The 22,162-nt window shown below is 53.6% G+C and overlaps 1 protein-coding gene across 1 annotated transcript; it reads right to left on the bottom strand.

Moving 5' to 3' along the window:
• Positions 1–4,982: 4,982 nt before the first annotated feature.
• Positions 4,983–6,414, bottom strand: HOXA13 (homeobox A13). Its single transcript, XM_031590018.2, has 2 exons — positions 5,742–6,414; positions 4,983–5,240 (listed from the first exon to the last, which is right to left on the bottom strand). The coding sequence occupies exons 1-2, from the start codon at positions 6,412–6,414 to the stop codon at positions 4,996–4,998; spliced, it is 918 nt and encodes a 305-aa protein (XP_031445878.1). The 3' UTR covers positions 4,983–4,995.
• Between the last annotated feature and the right edge of the window lie 15,748 nt (positions 6,415–22,162).

Below are 22,162 nucleotides of genomic sequence, written 5' to 3'. Positions count from 1 at the left end.
TTTTTTTTTTTTTTCGGAAATATGCTCCTGTCAGAGTTTATTTCCCACAGCAAACCACCTTCTCTTCTGCCAAGAGCTCGAGGAGCGGATAGATTGGATAGATAAAATACGAATTCTTTCCTCGGTGGGACAAAAAAAAAAAAAGACAAAACATTTGCTGTGCCCTCTGCCCGCATCGCAGCCGAAGGGCCCAGTTCTGTCCATGGGAATTCCCAGTTATAGGGACTACGGACGTCAGGAGCTGGGTGATCATACACAAAAAAAGAGCCGACACTCGGAATTCGAGTATCAGCGCCGAAACTTGCAAGAATTATTTGAAGTGAAAGCGAAGTAATTAAAAATATTTATCTTGAATTGTATTTCGCGTTTTACACTGGGAATGAAATATCGCTCTGACGTGAATGTTTCGATGGAGGCTCTCACTGTACAGCAGTAACGAGCTTCTCTGTCCCTCAGTGTCCCTCCTCACATCGAGTTCTATGGGCAACGGCTGTATTTCTGGGGGAGCCGAGAAAATATTGGGTTTGTGCGCAGTTGGATTTCTAGTTTTGTGTTTGTTTTGTCTCCAAATCCCTCTTCCGGTATATATATGTATACTTTTCCATGCTTTCAACTAAAACCCTTGCTGGTCTGTCTCCGCACAACAAGGCAGGACAATGAGCTCCCCACCACCGTCTTAAAACATTGCCGGTAACGCGAGGAATATAAATACTAATTCCTTCCGAGCCCCGTATATGGACGGACGACGTGAAGCAATGCGTCCCGGGGCTTCATTATTTTCCTTGGTGAAAATTTTCTTATTTAACATATTAAAGATGCATTTGAGCACTCTGGCGGCGGATTGGTGAGAGGGGAATACGTACTACAACAGCAATTTGTACTTGAAAATGCATGTGCCAACAGCTTTTGGACGGTAAATGAAGGCAATAAATAACGCGAACACACACACACACATCTCCACCCGAGGCCCCGAACACGCGGCGATGGACGGGGCGATGGGTGCGGGCTGCGGGCTGCGGGCAGAGGTGGGACGCGGTAGCGGTGTTTTACACGCTTTCCCACGAGCCCCGCACACGAGCAATCCCCGCGGCTCGGCGCACCGCCCGCTGCCCCGCAGTCCCGGCCATCACTCACCTGAGAGAGCCGCCGCGCTCCGGGCCGTGTCCCGCAGCCCGAGGGGAGGCAGCGGGGTCACCGCAGCTCCTCGGGGACGCACCGGGCCCGGGGATGCTCGGCTCCGCCGCCCGCGGGCCCGAATCCTGCGGCCGGGCCGTGCGCTGCGCGGGGAAACGCGACCGCTCCGCTCCTCCTGCAGAGCTCGGGCTGCCTCGCACGGGAGCGGGGGTCCGGTCCAAAATGTCACCTTACTCCTGCCAGCGGTCACAAGTCAAGCTCTCCCCTTTTTACCCTGTGAAATATATCTGCGACGCAGCTATTTGAACGGTAGTGGGAATTCGAGTTCGCTAATCCACGGTCTAAAAATGCTTAGCAGATTTGAACGGTAAGCACTGCAGTGTGAAAACATAATCTCCAAGCGGTAGCTACGATTCCATGTTACTTTTTTTTTTTTTTCTTCATTTTTCCCCCCTTTCTTTCCTCTTTTTTTAAAAATTTTTCTTTTTTTTTTCCTTTTCTTTCTTTCTTTTTTTTTTTTTTAAGCGGTTATTGTACTAAAGTCGGCCATATTCTCGTTGAGCTTTTCTTTCAAGGTCTCCTGAATTGTATCGCTCTGGGGCACGGTATGAAAAGCTCTTGCCACAGATTCACAATCACCGCGGGCTCGAGTCGTGCCTGTCGCCCTCAGCTCCGACCTGAAATACATGCAATTTGCGGCGTGTCTCATGCCATAATTACACAGGTTGCGAAATATAACGGGATAAATAGAATTATCTTCTCTGTTCGAGAACAAGTGCAGGTCACAAGTGCCTTTCTCCAGGCCATTTGGCTCCTTTAGAAGGAAGCTTTGCAATGAGCTTTCCTGCCTGCTGCCTGTCTCAGGTATCTGCCGGCCGGCCGCAGGTACACTCCATGCAAGCAGCTATCGCCAGACCTGTGCGCATGGTGCAACCGAGAAGAACCCATTCCCAGGGTCCAAACAGTCCCAGCACGGTATTTTTGTGGAGCTCTTGGGCTGAAAATCAGCCCGGGGCCGGGCAGGCTGCTGCACTTCAGTGGGGCCGTAGATGCTGCTGGCATCCCAGCCGGGCTCTGCTTGGCCCTGACAGCCAGAGGCCCCGCAGTTCCGTGGCCTCTGCTCCCCCTCAGCCTTGCCATGGGGACTGCATCAAGTCCCCTCCTGGAATAACGCTGTCACCCCACAACAGAGCCCAAGGGCGAGACCCACAGACCACATGGCCAGTTCTCTCCTGCTGTTCCCGCACAGAAGTTGGGGAAACCTCACTCAGAGAGCTCCCAAACATCTCCTACATGGGTGCATCGGTGTTCTCATGTCACAGTGTTGTGGGGTGCCAGAGGCCTGGCACCGCCTGAGCCATCTCCGCGCTTCCCAGGCCCTGCCATTCCAACAGGCCTCAAGCATGGCGGCTTCCTGGAAAACAGAGAGCTTTCCTGCAGGTACTTTCCTTGTAAGTTATGGCACAGATGTATTATGCTCCAGTCTGAGCGCCAGCAAGCCCTCGGCAGAGGTACGGCCCTTTGAATTTCAGAAATGTAAGTCTAGAAGTCTGCACTGCCAGCGGCATCCGATACCCTCTAAACATACCGTAAAGGTTCCTCGATAACTCTAATTAGAGCTGCAGACCACCGAAGGAGACAGGAGGCGAAAGCGGTTCTGCTTTGTACCCGACCGAACCCGTGGCGCTGCGGCCCCGCGCACCGCACGGACACCGATTTTCAACGCCGGGCCGGGCCTGCCGCTCCCCCACCACCTCCGGAGAAGGGAGAGCCGAGCACAACCGCTACGCCTTCTTTCTCCCTCCCTCACGCACCGTAGTCAAGAAGAGATACGCGAGCACGGTGACGCGGAGAGCCGACGCCGAGCGCGGTGCCGCGCGGTTGCAGCCGGCTCCGGGGATGCTGCGCGGACGCGGCCAGGTGCGGGCACGGCGCGGCCACCAGGTGGCGCCATCGTCCCGCGAATGGCGGCGGCGGTCGCGGCGGCGGCGGCGCTGGGAGCTGTCAAAAGTCAAGGTCACAAACCGGCGTTTTTCCCATCAAGGTCAAGGTTTGGGCCTTCCCCGGCCCGGCCTCGCCGCAGTGCCCCCACCTTCCCCTCCGCCGCCGCCCCCGCGGCCCCAGGACTGCTCTCCGGCTTCCATTTCCCGGAGCGGGCCGCCCTGCGCTGCTGGTGCCATCCTCCTCTTCCTCCCCCGGCCCCAAAACCTCTGCAAAGCTCTCCCGAACATCACTGCGCATCTCTAGAAACGCCGGCTACCGGGCGGGCCTGCTCCCACACAAACACCCTCCATCAAGAAAACAAAGTAAAAGAGCCACCGATACATCTCTACGCACACGTCTATCTGTATATAAGCTACACAATGGAAGGCAACAGTAGCACAGTCCCATGACAGGTCATACATTATATTTTTTCACTTTCTTATGGAATGCATGTAGGTATCGAAAAATAAAGAGTGTTTCTTCCAGGTTTTATTACAGTGACTATTTTATTATAACAGTATTAATACTACTATGCCTATCTACATGTCTTGGATTTTCGTTTTTCAGTAGAAATATTTAAAAAAAAAAAAATGAGGGTGCACAAATACATTTTCACAGTGCGCTGATTTTTTGTCTTTTATTTACACAATAGCTTCTTATAGTGAATAAAAACAAAATAATGTGCTGGTTGAAATAACTGATTGGATTAAAAGGTGCTGTAAAAAGAATCCCTAAACGTCCTACTGCGGCCTCATAACAGACAATAAACAAGGAGAAACGACTAATTACTTATAGATCAAAATATAGATTATATAAATCAAAATACTTCTGGGGAAAAAAAAAAAATGTATTTCAGTTCAAAGTTCTCGGGTATTTTTTTCCACAGAGGGATTTATTTTTTAGCTATGCAGGAATGCCAATGGTGGTGTTTTGGTATCCACCCAGAGTCAAACAACTACAAATTTCCGGGGACTTAAAGTATTTATTCTAGAAGATCATTTGAGGTTTAAAATAGGCAGAGTCCTTTACAACGTATCTATTGTACGGTCTGAGGGGGAACACAAAACAACAAAACAGATGACAAGAAATCATCTTTTGGAAACAAAAATAATAAAACCAACAGATATCTCCAAGCAAATATTTCCCTTTCTATCCCCACTGTGTGCGATGGTTCTAATTTGCTATCAGGATAGATCCTCCACAGAGCTTCCTTCATTACTGATGTCTCTGAAATCCTTATTCAGTACCTTCGAGGTTTATTATTACTTTTTTAAAAATCTTTTTTTTTTTTTTTAACACTAAATGCATTGCTTTAAAACATACAGTAATTGTATTTTTTTTCACTATGGTTTACCTGAGCAGTCATTCAACATACAGTTTGGATTGCAATGGAAGAAAACAAGCTTATGTGTACGCATCGAGCTCCTGACGTTCACCAGCTCCCATCGTGGCCACGACGAGCGTTCTCAAACAGGAAGGTCACCGAAGTACTTACAAGTTGCTCGGAAAATGGTGTGTCTGAACTGCAAGCGCTTCTCTCGGGCGGGGGATGTGGGTTTTAGTTTGGCAGTTACACTGTCTGCTTGGGATTGCGGGAGAACTGTCAGCTTTAACCATTTGCTACAGCAATCTTTTTTTCAAAAATGCTATAATTCCAAGGATACAGATCGCTTGTTCTGAGAGAAGAGGTTCATTGTCTTTTCTTTTCTTTTTTTTCTTTTTAATTATTATTAATAATTATTTAAATCTGAACACCAAAAAGAAAAAAAAAAAAAAAAAAAAGGAAAAAAAAAAAGAAAAAAAAAAAGAAAGAAAGAAAAAAAAGAAAGAAAAAAAGTTCGGATCCTTCCGAGCTGCCGCTTCTCCACGGTTAATCCATTAACTGGTCGTCTTCAATTTGTTGATGACTTTTTTCTCTTTGACCCTTCTGTTCTGGAACCAGATTGTGACCTGTCTCTCTGACAGATTCGTGGTCGCCGATATCCTCCGCCGTTTGTCTTTGGTTATGAATTTATTTGTAGCATATTCCCTTTCGAGTTCTTTTAACTGCACCTTTGTGTAGGGCACTCGCTTCTTCCTCCCACGTCTGTACGAGTTCGCATCCGAGGGATGCGAAACGACGTCTACAACACAAAAACCAAGCGACAAGCGTTAGAAAATCGCAACGACCGCTCGGGACATCCTCCGGCGGCCCCGAGCTCGGTGCCGACTCCTCCGGCCGCCTCCCTCCCCCCTCCCCGGTCCCGGCTCCGCGCTCGGGGCTCGGCTCAGCGGCACGGGGGGGCCCGGTCCTGGCAGCGCCCGGGCTCATCCCTGCGAGGGGCAGTCCCGGCCTCAACGCTTATGGAAAATTCTGCTCCGGCGCGCTTCCCCGCGGGCTCCAGCCCCGGCAGTCCCTCTCAGCTGTTTCCTCTCCCGCAGCCCCGGGCGGGCGAGGCGCGATGCGTCGGGCGCGGGGGAGGGGGCGGCACCGGTGCCATCCCCGCGGCGCCGGGGCGGGCTGGGGCCGGGGAGCGCGGGCGGGGCGGGGACGGGGCAGCCGGGGGGGAGTCCGGGGGGGACCCGGACGCGGGAGCGGGGAGGGGGCGAGCGGGTGGGGGCCGAGAGGAGCGCAGGTGGATTACCCGGGAGGGTGGACTTCCAGAGGTGAGGCGGCTGGCTCTGCTCCTTGGGGCAGTACACTTGCCCGTTCCACCCGTTGGTGATGGCCCACGGCTGGTAGCTGTCCATGGGGAGCAGGGAGTCGTGGCGCGGCTCGCCGGGGCCGCCGATGGTGGGCACCACGGGCATGTCCAGGTAGCCGGGCACCGGCTGGTAGGGCCCGGCCGCGTAGCCCTGGTAGAAGGCGAACTCCTTGGCCCGCGACGTGAACTCCTCGCCGGAGACCGACGTGTCCATGTACTTGTCGGCGAAGGTGGAGGCGGGCTGGGCGCAGGACTTGATGGCGTTGTGGTGGGTCATGCGGCACGGGTAGTAGCCGCTGCCGAAGTAGCCGTAGGGCAGCGCGGCGCCGGAGGAGCTCTGCACGGCGGCGGAGCAGGGGCTGCACTGCTTGACAGCGGGCTCGGCCATGCCGGCGGCGGGGGCCTCGCTCGACGTGTAGGCGGCGGCGCTGGGGGCGGCCAGGGGCGCGGGGTGAGCCATCAGGTTGCGGCACGGGTTGGCCGCCGCAGCCGCCGCGAAGTTGCTGCCGGCGTGAAACCCGTCCATGTTCTTATTGATCTCATCCAGGCTGTTGTCGTAGAGGAACATGACGGGCTCGATCCAGCGGGGGTGGAGGAGCACGGAGGCTGTCATAGCCCGCTCCGCATTGAGACTAGTGGCTCTTTTTTAAAAGCCCCAAAGACTGAAAAAAGAGATACTAAATCTCCGGGACTTGACCAAGGCTGACGCGCCAGTGTCGCGCCAGGCGGGCCCTCATTGGGCCGCCCGCCCCCACGTGATATGCAAAGCAGCTGATAAACATCTGAAGGAATAAAGTGGAGATAATTAAATAATGCAATAACCGCGCGGGGCCGGGTCCCGGCCCGGGGGCGCGGGCACGGGCGCGGGCACGGCGCGGCCCGGCGGCCGCCGCGCGGGGCACGGGCGCGGCCGGGGGGGGGCCGAGGGGCCCCGTCTCCTCCCTCCCTCTCTCCCTCCTTCCTCCCTCCCTCCTCCCCTCGCCACCGAGGCGTGAGCCGCTCGGCCCTGTTGTCGCCGCGGAGCGCTCCCCGAGGTGCGGGGCTCCCCCCGGACCGCGGCCGCTTCGCCCCCGCGCCGATTCCCTCGGTCCTCCCCGCCCCGGGAGCCGCGGAAACCCGAGAGGCCCCCTCCGGCCTTCGCGAGGAGGGGAAGAGCTCCCCTCACCCGCTCCGGTTTCCCGAGCTCCGCTCTGCGCGGCCGCCGCTCCCCGGGGAGGGCCCGGCCCCCCCCCGCCCAGGTGCCGCGGGGACCCCGCCGCGAGGACCGGGCGGAACAGCGCTGCCGGGGCCCCAGATAAGGCTCCAGCAGAGCCTCCCGGGGGCCTTTCGGGTGCTTTCCCTCTTCCTTCCTGCCCGTCGACCGCCCGAGAGCCGCTCTGCTCCTCTCGCCACAAAGCTTCTGAAGCCAGATAAGAGGAACTGACTGGGAAATCCAGATTTGCTTCGTGTATTGATTTGTTCTAGGATAGGCTCGGGGAGCGGGAGGGTTAACTGGATCTCCGTCGTAACTCTGCTGTATTATTTGTTACCGTGATAATAAAAGCCGGGGCCTACAATTCCGCTTGAATCGTCTTTGGCCGTAAAATCTCACGTCGGATTGCACAGTGTGCACACGGAGCCACGGCGCCTTTTTGTGCTGGGAAAAATGCTTTATTGGCTGTTTTATGTATATATATATATTTAAGGTCATACCTCTAATGCGAGCGATCTCTAGAAAAAGAAATTACGTTCTTCTCTCGCGGTAAACGTCGGATTTTTATTATTATTATTTTTTTTTTTAGGGCGAAATGATTTCCATTTTTAATACCCTCCGCACCTCCCAGCAATGCGGATGCGTTTCCCCGACCTCCAGATATCCGTTCACAACCTTGAACCACTGCACTACCCATAAACTTGACCCAAAGCGGCGATCATCCCATCACCACCACCAGCTCCCGGCCCTCCCGTGTGCCGGACGAGCACCCCCAGATCCTCCCATCCTGAAAATCTTTTTTTTTTTTTTTTTTTTTTTTTTTTTTTTGCTGTTGCATGTCGCTTTGTTATGCCCCTGACAGCTCGGCGTATTTATGATGCTATTGTGCTTCCCATTGACGTTGGAGCATTGTTTTTCCCGCATAGCGACCAGCGCGGAGCGGTCCCGGGGACGTCCATCGTGGCCGCGAGGGCTGTGCTTCGCCCATCGCTGCCGGCCCTGGGAAATGGCCCTTCGGAGCCCATCTATCTTTCAAGGTGATTTTTACGTGCGACGGGCCGGGATACCTGAAGTCGCTGTCATTCCCCCCGCTAATTTGGCAACGCTTTAGCCCCTTTCTTCCTTCATTGTAGCCAATAAACGGTTCCCATTTTGACTTAGCGTACTCCTTTCCGCATTCTTCCTCGTGGCCAAAAGCAAATATTTATTCCCCGCATATTTTTCCTTTTCTTCCAGGCTCCAGCTCTGAAACCTGTGGATTCCCCCGGGCAAACGGCGCTCGGCTGGCACGAACCGGGCCGGTTTGTTTTCCTCCGCTTCCCGAGCCGCTTCCCCGCATCGCCCTGCGGCGGAACGAAGGAGGGGGAGGGGGGGGCAGGGAAAGGCGAAGGGGCGGCAGCTCCGTGGGGCAGCGCTGCTTTCCATACGGGTTAGACACGGCGAGAGGCCAAGGTCAAGTTGAAAGCTGCAGCCTAGCCAATGTGAGAAGTGTCATTCACAGCCCGAAGATGTGTCTGATTTGTTCAAAGCGGGGAGCCATGAGAAAGCGATCTCCCCAGCTCGCCTCCCCCCAGCCCGCCCCCATCGCCCTGCTCTCCTCTCAGCTCCGCTGCTCGCTTATCTGCCCCGGCTCTTCCAGCCTCTTCCATCGGGAAGGAGAAGCCGTGTGAAACTGCAGCTCTGAACCCCGGTGCGAACTGTACAAGTGGTGGAGAGGGGGAGCGGGGGGAAGGGGGGTGGGGGGGTGGGGAGGCATCCGGTCTGCTGAGTTTTGGTGGTTGTTTTTTTGTTTTGTTTACTCACTTGGACCCGTTCCAGCTCTGTGTGCAAAAGGGAGAAGGGAGATCAGATTAAAGAGATCTCTTTTCTCTCTTCCACGTATCTCTCCCAACGCCAGGGCTCTATTTACCGCTCGGAAAGAGGGCCGCGCTTTTCAGCGCTGATAAGAGCGAGGATGCAGCCGTACCCTTCCCCTGTTGTTGTGGCGCGGGTGGGAGCCCTGCAATGGTTCCGTTCCCTCAAAATATTCAAAATTACGGGTACGTGGGAGGCACCAAGAAGAAGCTATTGTCGGACACGGGACCTGATGTGTTTGTTTTGCTTCCGAATTTTGCCAGGACTCGCTTTTAATAAATTATTGACACCGAGAGGGGAACTATTTCATCCCCCCAACCCCCTCCCCAATAACTGGTTTAATTCCCCAGCTATGGGGCTGTAATTCCTTCCTGCCTTAATGGGGATCTGCCATTAAATATCAGAAAAGAACCGTGAGGGCTGAAGGCATCGGGCAGAACAGATGTTCTCCGAAAATCATGGACCCTGTAACGAACACCAGGGATAAAATAGGCTTGAGCCTATCCCCTCGCCATGACAGTGGTATATTTCTGATACTACTGTGCTTCATTCCTTACCAATTCTAGAGGAGCTTCTATTTTATTTTATTTTATTTTATTTTATTTTATTTTATTTTATTTTATTTTATTTTATTTTATTTTATTTTATTTTATTTTTATAAAACGGAGTTTGGGATGTACTAACTAAATTAACCAAGAGTAAGGAAGCGTTCACTTGAAGCCACCGATTGGTTTTGGCCATTCTCTACAGATACTTAATTTTGGAAATTTGGCTCCAGAGCTGAATGATTCCATTTATGCCTCCGAAAACAAAAACAAAAACAAACAAACAACAACAACAACAAAAAACACCACCATGTAAAGCTTCTAAGCTTCTTCTATGTTATTTTTTTCCTATTTTTTCTTTTCTTTTTTTTCCCTTCTCGTACAAAGTGAGGTTAAGATACAGCAACCACGCTCCTATGACAGAGCGCATGTATTTTCCAGGAGCTCTGATGCAAACCTCCAAACAGATTTTCATTTACATAGCGCGCAAAACATCTCGGAGAGAAACACATCCGTGAAGTCGTTTCCTCTAAGACGAGCGTTAATACCTTGGGGGACGAGGCGATGGACAGCCGTGATCACAAGGGGAATTTTAAAAAGCGCTGGATCCTCTCGGAACCGGACCATTTTCGTGCGATTTTCAGTCTGAGCGCAGCGCGCAGCCATCCCCGCGGGAGCTATCGCAGCTGGTTGCAGTGGCAGATGCGTCCCCTGGCTGCGCTGGGGTCACACGCCCGTCACCCAATCCGCAGGTGTAAGCCGAGGGCAGAATTTGCCCCCCGTAAGAGCTCTGAACGCAGCCACTGCGCGCCCGTGACGCCGTGAAGGCGAAGGTACAGCCTTGTCCCGCCGAGGGCTGCAGGATTTTGGCCTCAGACGGGAAATTAGAAATGATTTGTAAATCTCTCCCTGCAGTAGTTACAGAGTCACTCGTTTTTCTGAAGAGGCCTTGCGTGCGACGTCTCTGCACTTCGAGTAGCAAAAAGTGCTTTCGGCTGAATGTCAATCTTGGCCAAAAAAAAAAAAAAAAAAAAAAGCCAAATCAAAACAACAATCAACAAAACAAAACAAAAAACAAACCCGGGTTTGTCGGCACGGATTACCTGGGAGGCTTTTTAAGCCTCGTCCCTTTGTGTGACAGCACTCGGAGTGCCCTGCCGAGGGGATCCGAACTTCTTGGGGGTTAATCAAAGTCGGACGGAGACGGAAGAAAAGCTGTAGTCAGAGGAAATTCACTCTTACTTTCCGCTCCATTGTTTCTAGCTAATTAATGAGCAGTGGGGAAAAATAAAAATTAAAATTAATCGGGGTTGATGGCTGAAAATATGTGTTTAACCCGGAGCTAAATCTCTGCAAACCTGCTGAAAGAGCTGAGCTGATGATTGAGGAGATAGAGCGTGATCTTAGTTACTAATACGAACCTCCGTGCTCCCGAGCCCAGGAGCCCTGGGAGTCGCGGGAGTCAAGTGATGGCAGGAGAGATCCTTAATCGAATCTGATTTTCATGAGCGAGTGAAGTTTACCTGCCAGAAGGGCAACTGGAAGGAGAGCTGTCACCGCTGTTTTCTTCCACAATTTCTAAAGCATCACGGATGGAGATAAACATTCCTGAGCCCGTTTTAAAAGACACTCTGTATTTCAGGATATTCATGTGTTTCTAATGGAAGTGAGCAGCTTTACGAGCGGGGTTCGCAGGACATCTTAACTCTCTCCCTCCCACCGCGTTCTGCGGGGGGGGGTGTGGGTGGGAGGGGTAGCGAGGGAGCTGCAAAATAGGGAGAATTCGTAAAAGAAAAGGCAGATGGGGGGGAGAAATAGCGGGAAGATTCGCCAAGGACTTCATCCCGCATTTTCCTCAGGTAAAAAAAGGCGTCCCACAGCTCCTTGGGCGCACGTTCGATGCGGACCCACCTATGTTGTCCACCCAAACTCTCAGGCTGCCACCTCCTATAAATCAGGTGTGCTCGAAAAGAGCCGAACGCCGTACACGCGAAGTGTGGCACACGGAGCCATCTCCGCAGAGCACAGAATCTCGGATCACCTCTCTTCGTATTGTTTTTTTTCTCCCTAGAAAACACGCAGGAGGTGTTCCAAGCGATTAAAGAGAAAAAGGAACAATCCTGATTTGTCCCTCACACATAAGGTCTACATTCTGGGTTAGGTTGGGTTTGCTTAATTATTCTCTGATCTTTTCACCAGTGTCCTTCCAGCGGGTGCGAATGCTTTCTGTTAATATTCGGCGGCTGGAAGCACAGAAATCCGTCTCTCCACGGTGGCAGTGAGCAGAAAGGATTTCCCTGCGGCTGCCGTGTGCACGCACGGCCCTGCAGCCCTCGCTGCCTCTCTGTCGGCCGCGGGCTGCCCGAACGCAGTGATAAATCCCACCTCCCACCTCCATCCACGTTGCTTTGCCATGCAAACCGAGACGGATTCCACCGCAACCGGCTCTTCCCGTCCGCACAAAGGGAGCCGGGAACATTTTCATTTTAGCCTTTGCGAATGGCGATAAGTGAGGAGGCGGACACCCACCGCAGCAGTTTATCAGGTCGGTTACATCTGCCCTTGGAAACGCTTCAGTACGAACGGGAAGGGGGCGATGGATAAATGCACTCAAATTAACGTCCCTTGGTAATTGTTGGGCTTAGAGTTCGGAGGGTGTATTCATTTTTGCCTTATCTATCAGCGGGTCACGTCTTTTGAAAAAGAAAATAAGCCCGGTGTACAGCGAGCTGCAATGGTGTCGCCTCTATTTCTGCTGGGAGCGTGTAATAATTGCTACCACATGACCGCATGGTGTATTGTTGCAGCCTGATTACAATTAAACGTATCCTTCCACCTTTTTCATTACCAGAAAGAAAAACGGAAAAAAAAAAAAAAGAAAAAAAAAGAGGGGGAAAAGTTATTCCTGAACTTCAGGCCCACTTTGTGCCTTTCTCTTTCCCTTTAAACGGCTGTCGGGGGCAAGCTGAAGTCGCTTGTTCCTTAACAGGGTGGGAGAGAGCGTTCCCCCGAGGCCCCCCCGCATTCCCGCAGCACTGTGACATTCCCACAGCAGCACTCGGTGGCCGCAGACGTGGGTCTGTGTTTTTTGGTGCGGACTCCAAAGCCGTACTTTCACCTAAGGGAAGCAGCGAGGCTCGCAGTGCTGAGGGCGGCTGTGTGTAGTCTATACAGAAAGAAAGAGGAGTGAAAAAAAAAAAAAAATCATACAGGAAATATTGGACATGTTTGCCTTTACTGGAAGACAGCTGTTTGAGTACATTCTCCAAGAGGTTTTTTTTTGGTTGCCTTTTCAGAAGTGGTTTTACTGATTAAAATGTTGACTTGATGGAGGCAGTTTATCTCTAATGTCTGGGTCTGTCTAACAGCTCTTTTTCCTCACATTTCCAGTCCCTTGCTCGGATGAGACTTTACATCCGTGGGGCGCTCATCGCGGCTGTCCTAAGAAGTACCCCATGAGATACGGGGGCTCAGCGCAGTGAGGACAGCGACTGCTTACTCGAGCCACGAGTGGAGATCCACGGAGAGGAAAACAAACCCCCCAGATAAACCACCGTGCGTCTGGCAAAACTACGCAAGTTTACTGCAGGTTGGGGGGTGGGGGCTGCCCTTCCCCTCCGTAGCTGGCAGTACTCATCGTCTGCCTCAGTGACTCCTCCAAGGGGCCGGGTGACTGCGGAGAAGGCGGCTCGGGGACCACGGTTCGCCCTGTCCAGCTCCGTGCCCATCTCCATCCCCGACTCTTCCCGACTGGGAGGCGGTGGGCGCTGTTACCAGGCGCAGCCGGAGCTCCCCGTCCCGTCGGGCCCCGTCGAGCAGCCCGGTGGTCTCGAGGGTCGACGGCCAAGGCCCCAGTCCCTGTATGGACGCTTGGAGCTCATAGGCGGCCCCGTTACACCTGTGCCCCGCCGCCGTGCCCACGGGCCAGTGCCTCCCTTCACGCACCGAGCACCAGCCAGTCCCACACCGAAGAGGCTCACTCCAGTGTCAGCGTGTGTGTGCGCCCTTCACCTTTTGAGATGTTACATTCCCCCAAAGTAAGGGAGTGGAGCACCCCTTGGTCTCAGAATGGGGTTCCCATCGCCCTCCACGCGTTCCACTGCTTCTCGCGTGGGTGGCACAGCCGTCGGGTCGCGCCCCGCAGGGCTCCACGCACCATCTGGGACCGGGTGAGGGGCAGAGGCGGCCAGCTGGCCTCGGCGGAGCGCTCTGCAGCGTCTACGTGCCCTCGGCTCAAGCCCTGGGTGCTCTGGGCTTCAGCCACCTCCCAGCAGAAAGTTACCCGATACTGCGATACGATCCCGTGTTCTCCAATTAGCTTTACATTTCACCACGCACACGCATTTCTGTTAAAATTTTATTCGGTAAAACACTAGTAAAACCGGAGTCTAGAAAATGCTTTCTAGCGCCTAGAGTACATTTCTCAGGTATATATATTACGTGCTGCCTTTAATAACAACAGACATTTGCTACTCTTCATGTTAGATGGAACTAATGTTTTTCCACCCATACCGTGAACACGTTCTCCAAACAGGAATTATCCAGTATTTTCCTTTAAACATTACACCAACCAAATGCACGCTAGCCGATAACTTGCATCTCCGGGTAAATATATTACTCCCTCTATTTTTGCTGAATCATGAATTTTTTCCAAAGCTTATTGTATTTTATGTCTTCTTTAGATAAGCACTTACATATGTGGCCCTGTTGAGAGCTAAATCCCATTCTTAAATACCCGACAGCTGACTGCGCTTCCAACACGTTCTTCACTCTGGAAGCGACCCAGACCTCTGCGTTTGAGCCCCGCGGTTATCCAGGACGTGGAGGAGGGGGAGGGGGATGTGAGCCGGTCCCTGCTGACCCCTCACGCGGCGGCTCCCACCTGGGCGCTGCCACCCACCCGTGTCCCCGGACCCACGCACGGCACTGCGCTGAGCGCAGACAATGGGCCGGGCTCTCCCATTGTCTCCGGGGCAGGAGGAGCAGCTCCCGCCCGGCAGGAGCAGCCCGAGATACCCGGGGAGGAGCGGCGGCGGTGCCAAGCGGCTGAGAGGAGCTGAGGGCACACGCCGGGGTTCCCACGCTCTGAAGACAATTCGCAACGTCCCGGGAGCCGAAATATATTTAGTCCAATAGTGGCACAGAGAACAGGGAGTGGTCTCGTAGCAACCTCTGTGACATGCAGAATAACGAGCGGCCGAACAATGAAGGTCCGTCTCTAGCCAAGCGTGCCCCCTGGTCCTGAGCACCGATACCTAAAGGAAGAAATTCCGCCGACTCTTGCACGCAACTCGAGGTCGCTTTCCTGCCGCTCTGCCAGCTCCGTGTCCCCGCTCCGAGCCGCTTCCTTCCCATTGTGAGCGAGGAAGATCCCTGCAGCCTGCCAGTAATTACCGATTGTCATCCACTCTCACAACGCCATGTTGCCTTGCGGGTCCTTTGCGATGTGAAATCATCTGCCATCTCCTGGCGCAGCCCTTTGCCAACCCTTAAGAAAATAATAATAATAATAATAAATCAACAAATAAAAAGGAAAAAAAAAGAAAAAGAAAGAAAAATACAACAGCTGGTTGTAACGTAAAGCTGCATCTCATAGGTCGCGTTGCAAAGGAAACGTGCAGAGTGCCGTGCCTTTGCCCAGCAGAGTTGTCCTTATTCACCAGGTGCGAGTTCTCCCTGCCCGACAACCCCGGGTGTGGGGGTTCGCTGGGGAAGCCCGGGGTGAGGGCCGGGTGGGCAGGGAAGTGATGAGCGGAGGGGCACGGCCAGGGCTGGGAGAGCCCCGGGAGCAGCTGGGGCATCCCCAGAGCCCGACCTGGGGCCCACCTGCTGCCGGGGGAGCCCCGCGCTCCCGTAACCCTTTGGAAAGCGTTGCCTAGAAGGAATAATTCCGCGGTGAGGTGATGAAGGCACGAACGGACACGTCATCTGTACTTTGGATGATGTAAATATTTGGCAAATAAAGAAGAGGGAGCTTGTTTGACCCATTAACTTTAGTGGGAGGCTGGAGGGAGAGTGTTTCCGGGTCTGTAACTACCCCGGGGGTCACTAAAAGAGAGGTCAGAAGTTTGCTGAGGTTCCGCTGAAGTTTGGACACCACCGTATCCAAAAGCCACACTATTTGTGGCATTTCACAATTAGCTTTCAATCAAGTTCGCATCCTCCGGAGGATGGCAAAACCACAGCAAAAGGGAAAAAAAAAAACAAAACTAATCCAACCCCCAAACCCAATAATTAGCCGCTATCTGTGAAGAAATCATTAGGCATACAATGCTCTAATGAGAGAGTTAAGATGAAGTATCTGAGAAGAGAGAGGGAGCGACAGATTGTACTATATATACTTTTTACTATAACCACAGGATGGAAACCTTAAAAACTGTGAGCAAGAATATGCCAGCTAACATGAAAGTTGCCTATATAGAAAAAGAGAATCCCATATAATTCCGCAGCGGAAATCAGTTAGCAAGTACCTTCTGCCCCTTTGCAAACATCAAATGCTCCTGCCATATGTCCATTCTTATTTGTATGCCGGCTGAGAAACCTGAAATGTATACATGCGATATTAAAACAAAACATGAAAGATTTTCTCAGAAATCTGTGAAAGGGGAATGTAGTCTGAGGCGGGGGTAAAAGGAAGTAAAAGACCAAGTGATGCTATTGCCAAAACCTTTAATATTGAACAACACAGCTGAAGCTTTTATCACGGTACGAAATTTATAGCCTAATAATTCAAACCTGTGTGCTCGCAACAAGATGTCTCTGCCCCTATCTGGGTATCGAAGGGATGGTTTTACTTTCTGAGGTGCGGAGCATCCCCGCAGGTCCTGGCAGCCTCTGGGGACTGCAGGTGAGGGAAGGGCAAGAGGTAGAGGAAAGGAAAGAGGATGGGGGCTAATTGGGATCTGAAGCGGATTCTGCTATGTAAGGTGGGGATAAAAATGGGATCTCTGTGTAAATCAGTGAAAGAACCAGACGACAGAGAAAACCCTGCCTGGAAGAATGAAAAACCAAAACCCAGAGCAGAACGTGTGGGTTCGAAGAGCATTAGTGTGAGTCCTTCCAAGGTGGCAATCTCTGAGACCATGCGTGAGCATCTTCATCATTTGGGAAGGCGATGGGACTACCCGTGTCTCAGCTGCTGCACAATAAGGTATCGGCTGGGAGGCTGGAGGTGATCCGAACATCCTGGGGGGGGAGGGGGGGCAGGTGGAGCGGGGAGCAGATCCCTAAATGTGTACCCACATAGCTCTGAAGGAAATGGGACCAATTCTGGCGTCAGCGGGACTTGCTGCAGCTTGACAACGCTCGTCAAGACCAATAGATCACCTGCTAGATGGGGACACCTGGATCCCCCCAGCACGGGGTCGGTGGCTCAAGTGCCAGCACGTGTCACCGCTCACGGGGAGCGTCTCATATCCTCACCCTCCTGGGACACCCCATTCTCTCCCTGGACCAGCGGTCGAGGCAGACGCTAACCGCGATTTAGAGCCCTCCCCGCCTCCTCTGCCCGCTCCCGGCCACATCCACCGCTCAGGGAGCAGCAGGAGGGTCTCCAGACAATCTCTCGCCCCTCCCGGAGCAGCTCCCTGCCCGCCCCGGCTGCTCCGGAGCCGCTCATCGATAACCATCGGCTATTTCAAGGGTAAACAGCGACAGAGCCGGCGGCACAAGCGAGGGAGGGAGGGAAGGAGGGGGAGAGCCTCGCCTGCCTCGGGAGCACCGCCCGTGGCACAGCGAGCGCGGCAGCGGGCAGAACCGCACGGAAAGCGGCGGGCGGAGGGGTCGCGGGCGCGGGGCCGAGCCCGGTCTGGTCTGGAGGGGTCCGTCCCGTCGGGGCAGACCCCGGGCGGGGCCGGGTGGCGGCGGCGGCCTCCAATGGGGGCGAGCGAGGGCCGCTCCACGGGGCTGCCCGCTGCCCGCCGCCCTCTCCGCGCTGCTCGGCGGCTCTCGGCGGGAGACGGCGGCGGGGAGAAGCGGCCGGAGGAGAGGACGGAACCGGGCGGCCGAGAGCCGGTAAGCGCCTGTCCGGGGGCCGGGGGAGGGCGGGTTGCAGTGGCGAGGCTTTCCCGCTAGATGTCTGTGCAGCTAATGGTTGCGGAGGGCTCTGCCCTGCCCGAGTGTAGCCCCCGAGAGGGCGACCCTCCGGCCGCTTTGAAGTCTGCCATCCTCGGTGCAAATGGTATTCCTTTTCTCCCTTCCAACCCCTTTTCTTTCTCTTTATTTTCTCGTTCTTTAACGAGCTCTGTTTAGCTTAGCCTGGGATGAAACACGGATTTCTCCACAGAGAACGCTTTCTGCTGTACGATTCATGCTATTGGAATCCCTTTATGACCTTTGATGTGTTTAAATAACACGGTAAAGCTGTGCACACACCTCGGATTAAACTTTAATCATCCGAAGTCAAGGACGTCCAGGTGGTAAATGACTTTACTTTGACATTTCTACTTTAGAACAATATATGATCCCGGCGCAGGTCAGAGAGACGTTCCCGTTCTTCTCGCCCTCAGAAGTGCAAATATGCTTTTGCCAATAGAGATTAGAAACTCGTTGCTCCTGTTACCTTATTACAAAACAAAACAAAACAAAAACAATGAGCTCCCCGAAAACAATGATCATAATAGGGAAAAAAAAAAAAAAAAAAGAAAGGAAAACAAAACTGAACCAAGAATCATGGCTCCCAGGTTTCTAGTTCTGTAGTGTACCTTCGGACTCCTCACAGGACTCGGAAACCCTTCCTCACTATTAAGCACCGCTCTGCATCCCTCAGCGTGTGTGCATACAGTGACCCATACAGGAATCTAGAGAAGGCTTTGGGATGTACGTACACGTACATATATATGCATAAAATTACAAACATTGTAAAATTAAAAATTTCAAGTTGGCCAACGACTCGGCGCATTTGAATGTTTCCTTCTCAGCAAGCCTTACCTCTGACAAACTCCGTCCTAGCTTAACCTCCACCCCCCCTAAATCCCCAGCAGGATTTCTTCTTGTCCCCGCAGTGAGGACACGGCACGTGAGCCCAAGGTGAGCTGCTCCTCGCGAACAAAAAGCGCAGCAAATGATGTCTGTTTAATAGAAATCTGGAACTCTTTATTTGCTCCGCCGCTAGCACCTGGTTTTAAATCAGACAACTTTTGGTTAACGCGTACAAGTGAGGGGGATTTGTGGGCCTTTTTATTGGCAATCAATCGGTGACAGCTAATTTTTGCGCTGATTTTTACCAATGAATCCTTGCTTTGCCTCGGCGTACGCTTGGAAGCAGTGGAGCACAGGGAGTTAAGCCAAAGCTTTCACAGGGAGCTTTAGGTCCTGGGCTCTGTTGAAGGAAAGGCCCAAGCATGGGAAATCCTATCCTTTAAGAAAAATAAAAACGTTCTCATCGCTGGTTTGGCCCACAGAGGCTTTACACCCGCTCTGAAGGAAATTAAAATTTGAAGAAATACCGGGGAAACTATAGGAAAATCGGCGGGAGGGAGGTGGGCTCAAGCTGCAAACAGAGAGCTCTAGCGGGCAGCGCAGTCGCAAGGGGAGGAAGGGTGAAATTTCGTCCCCACAGTGGAGTGGGGGCAAGTTCAATTCCTCGGGCACCGAGCGTTCGCAGCCCGGCGACCTTCACGGCACACAGAGAAGGAGATGAGCGAACGGCCGCCTTGGAGGCGCGGCGGGAGGAAAGCAAAAAGGGCATCGGCGCCTCCCTGCTGGGCTCTGCCCCTCGGCCCCGCCGGCTGAGTGGTGTCCCACGGGTCCCCGCGGGAGCAACGGGGCGTCGAGGGGAAGAAGCGTAACGCAGCCACCAGGGAGAGCCGAGGCTGTGCACCGACCTTGCAGAACGCCGGAGACCTTACAGCGGTCGTTTCGAGGCGTTCGGAAGCGTTCAAGAAGAAATCAAACCTCTTCGCTCAGCTTCGTTTGGTAGCGCTGCGGATGCAGGAGCCCAAATCTCTGCTCCGCACTGCCCGGCAGCCGGGCGCTGCGCAGATCGCGTTACCTCCGCGCCCGTACCGGCGGCGTTATCGTCCTCTGTATCGGCGCTGCTCGGCGCTCGTATCTCTGCGCTAAGGAGGAACGATCGCCATAACCGAAGCTCAGCGTTAGACAAAAGAGTGCTCCCTTATTTCTGAAAGGTCCCGGGAAAATTTTCCCTAAAATCCCCAAGTCCGTTTATTTAGCTGTCCGCTCTGTTCTCCGTTTTTAATTACGAACTCGTGATGTTTAGTGCTGGAAAAATGCATCGGTTGTTTTATACCCGGACAGAGCCTTTACTTGTGAAACTCACTTCTTCTTTAAAAAAAAAAAAAAAAAAAAAAAAAAAAAAAAAAAAAGGAAATCTGGAAATAATTAACTCGTACAGTTGAGAACATTATGTTGCTTATACTGTAAACGTGTCCTTACACCTTTACAAGACGTTACAGAGGACTTACTCAACTAATTGAAACTGTTATATAGGAGCGTTATGTATTCAACATTCTCGTTACATTTCATCTTTATGGACTTAGGGTTTTATTCCTTTCACAGTCTTATGATTTTTTTTTTCCTTTTTATTTTTCCTTTTTATTTTTTGCCTCTTTTTTCTCTTTTTTCATTTTTACCCCTTTTTCTTTCAGCAGCCGGTCGTTTCATCTGCAAGGAGGGACACCAGTAAGGTTGTGAATAGAGAAGAAATGCAGTATTACCTTCTCTATGGAAGGGTGAGATGGGTCGTACCGTCACGGATAGAGCACTGGGAAAGGAGCTGGGCTGGGAAAGCATCAGCTATAACACAGCCCAAATACTTCTTCCCATCCCGACACCTGGGAGAGGAATGAATATACGTGTACGGGAGGGTTTCTATGCTAACTGTGCTCGGGTGGTGGAACCTCTTATGACAATAATAAAAATAATGATGATGATAGTAATAATAATGACGATGATGAAAATAATAATTGCGACAATGGAACTCCTCCAGCTGCATCTCCAAGCAGAGTGGCGGGGCAGAGTGAATTCGGGTGGGCTGCGACATGCACCCATCCTTCTGGGGATGGGAGATGGGCAGCCCCAGGGAAGGACGCGATGTCCCCACAAGAGGAGCGGGGGAGCATCTATGAGTGGAAGAGTGTGTCCGCATGCCCACCCGCTCCCTGCTCCTGCAGTCCGTTCGCCCTTCATGCCATGTGAGCCCACCGCGAGTTGCTCTCCCCGCTCCCACCGGAGTTCCGCCTTCGGGAGCTGATGGAGACTTTTGTTCAGGGAGGAATAAGTAGCACTCACATCGGTGCATACAAACGCCCGATTCACGGGAAATAAGGACCAGGATGTGGGCTGCCCTCTAGGCTCGTTTTTGCCGAAGACGCAGTCCTGCACTGAATATATTACGTTATTTTCAGAGCAAGGGACATGGGGCTCCTTCAGATGAATAGATATTTCTCCCGCAGAGATCGCCCCGAAAAACTTCTGCCCGATTGTTGACTACAGGCAAATACATGTCAGAAAGTCGGGCGAAGAGAAGAAGGAAAATCCCGGAGGTATCCAAAGGGTCACTTACAGGAGGGAGGTAGGCGCATCGCACTCACGTCTACAGTCCGATACGCCACGGATGTGTTTGTCGATGTGCGGGAGTGCACGTTCGAAATGTTGTTTTACGCAAAAGTGTTTCGAAGGGCTCGCGAGGAGGGCAGCCGGCGCGGCACATCGAACCCTGCAGCCAGGCGCTGTGCCCAGAAGCCGTGCCGCAGCGCCGTGCCCCCAGCCGGCTGTCAGAGCGAGGACCCGCCCCAGCGAGCCGGCGACAAACCTGCTTCAACCCGTCACCCCGCGTGCTTCACAGCGAGGTGTGGCGGGGGCAGGGAGGGAGACAGAAAGCGAAGGGAACCAGGGGAAACCCCGCGGGGGCGACGGGGCGAGGGCACCCGACGGGGAGCTGAAGGCGCGGCTGCGGGCGGGCCTCGGGCCGCGCAGGTGCCGGGGTTCCGCGGCCGCGCTGCCTTCGCCTCGCTCCACGGGGCCTCGCGCAGGGCCGGGACGCCCTGCACAGGTGTGGCGGGGACGGCGACACCGTCCCGTCGGGTTCCCGGCCCAGAAGGAGAGGGGAGCGCGGCCGTCGGCACATGTGCGCTGCACACACCGGCGCTGTCTCCTCTCGACAAAGCGGACCCGTGATTAATGCCGACGGACAGCTCCCCCCGACCCCGCTCCCCCTCCCCTTTTCTCCTCCCCTCCCGCCCCCTCCTCCCGAGGTCCTCCGCTGGTTTCAATAAAAGGCAGGATCCGAGCTTTCTCTCGTTCGAATCAAAGAGGTGTTACGATTGGCTGAAACGAGGGGCACGCGGGGTATTTGCAAAGATATTTCCAAACAATACCCGGCCGAGCCTCCCGAAGTTCCTCGGGAAGCGAGCATTGTCTGGTAAAACAATGACAGAAAATAAATCAGTCGTCGGGGTCCCGTCGGGATCCCGGGGGTTTCAGCCCGGCTCGGTGGCTCGCCTTCCCAGGCTCTCCTACTCATTAGAAGGTTAATAAGAGGCGCCGGAGACTTACCCCGGGGTAACAGCGGGGGGACCGGGCTGCCGAGCCCGCGGCACGGGGGGCTCTGCTAACAGCCGTCCGCTCAAAGCGGCTCCGCCGCGGCGAGGCCGTCCGTGAGCACCGTGGCGCGACCGCTCCGCGGGGCTCGGAGGGGGCGTTTCGCCGCGTGGGGCGGCCGGGCGTGGGCTGCTTCAGCGCGCTGCTCGGCCGCGGCCAACGAGTGTTTTTCGGGAGGGTAAGCGGGCGCAAAGCCTCTGTGCGAGAGT

Source organism: Phasianus colchicus, chromosome 6, assembly GCF_987193195.1.
Source record: "Phasianus colchicus chromosome 6, bPhaCol1.hap1.1, whole genome shotgun sequence".
NCBI classification, from domain to species: domain Eukaryota; kingdom Metazoa; phylum Chordata; class Aves; order Galliformes; family Phasianidae; genus Phasianus; species Phasianus colchicus.
Note: the sequence above shows the minus strand (reverse complement) of the source record. Positions and strands in the feature narration are given on the sequence as shown.

Coding starts and splice junctions, on each gene's coding strand:
- HOXA13 (XM_031590018.2), bottom strand. CDS start 6,414: ATGACAGCCTCCGTGCTCCTCCACCCCCGCTGGATCGAGCCCGTCATG. Junction 5,241..5,741: donor CTGGAAGTCCACCCTCCCGG/GTAATCCACCTG, acceptor TTTGTGTTGTAG/ACGTCGTTTCGCATCCCTCG.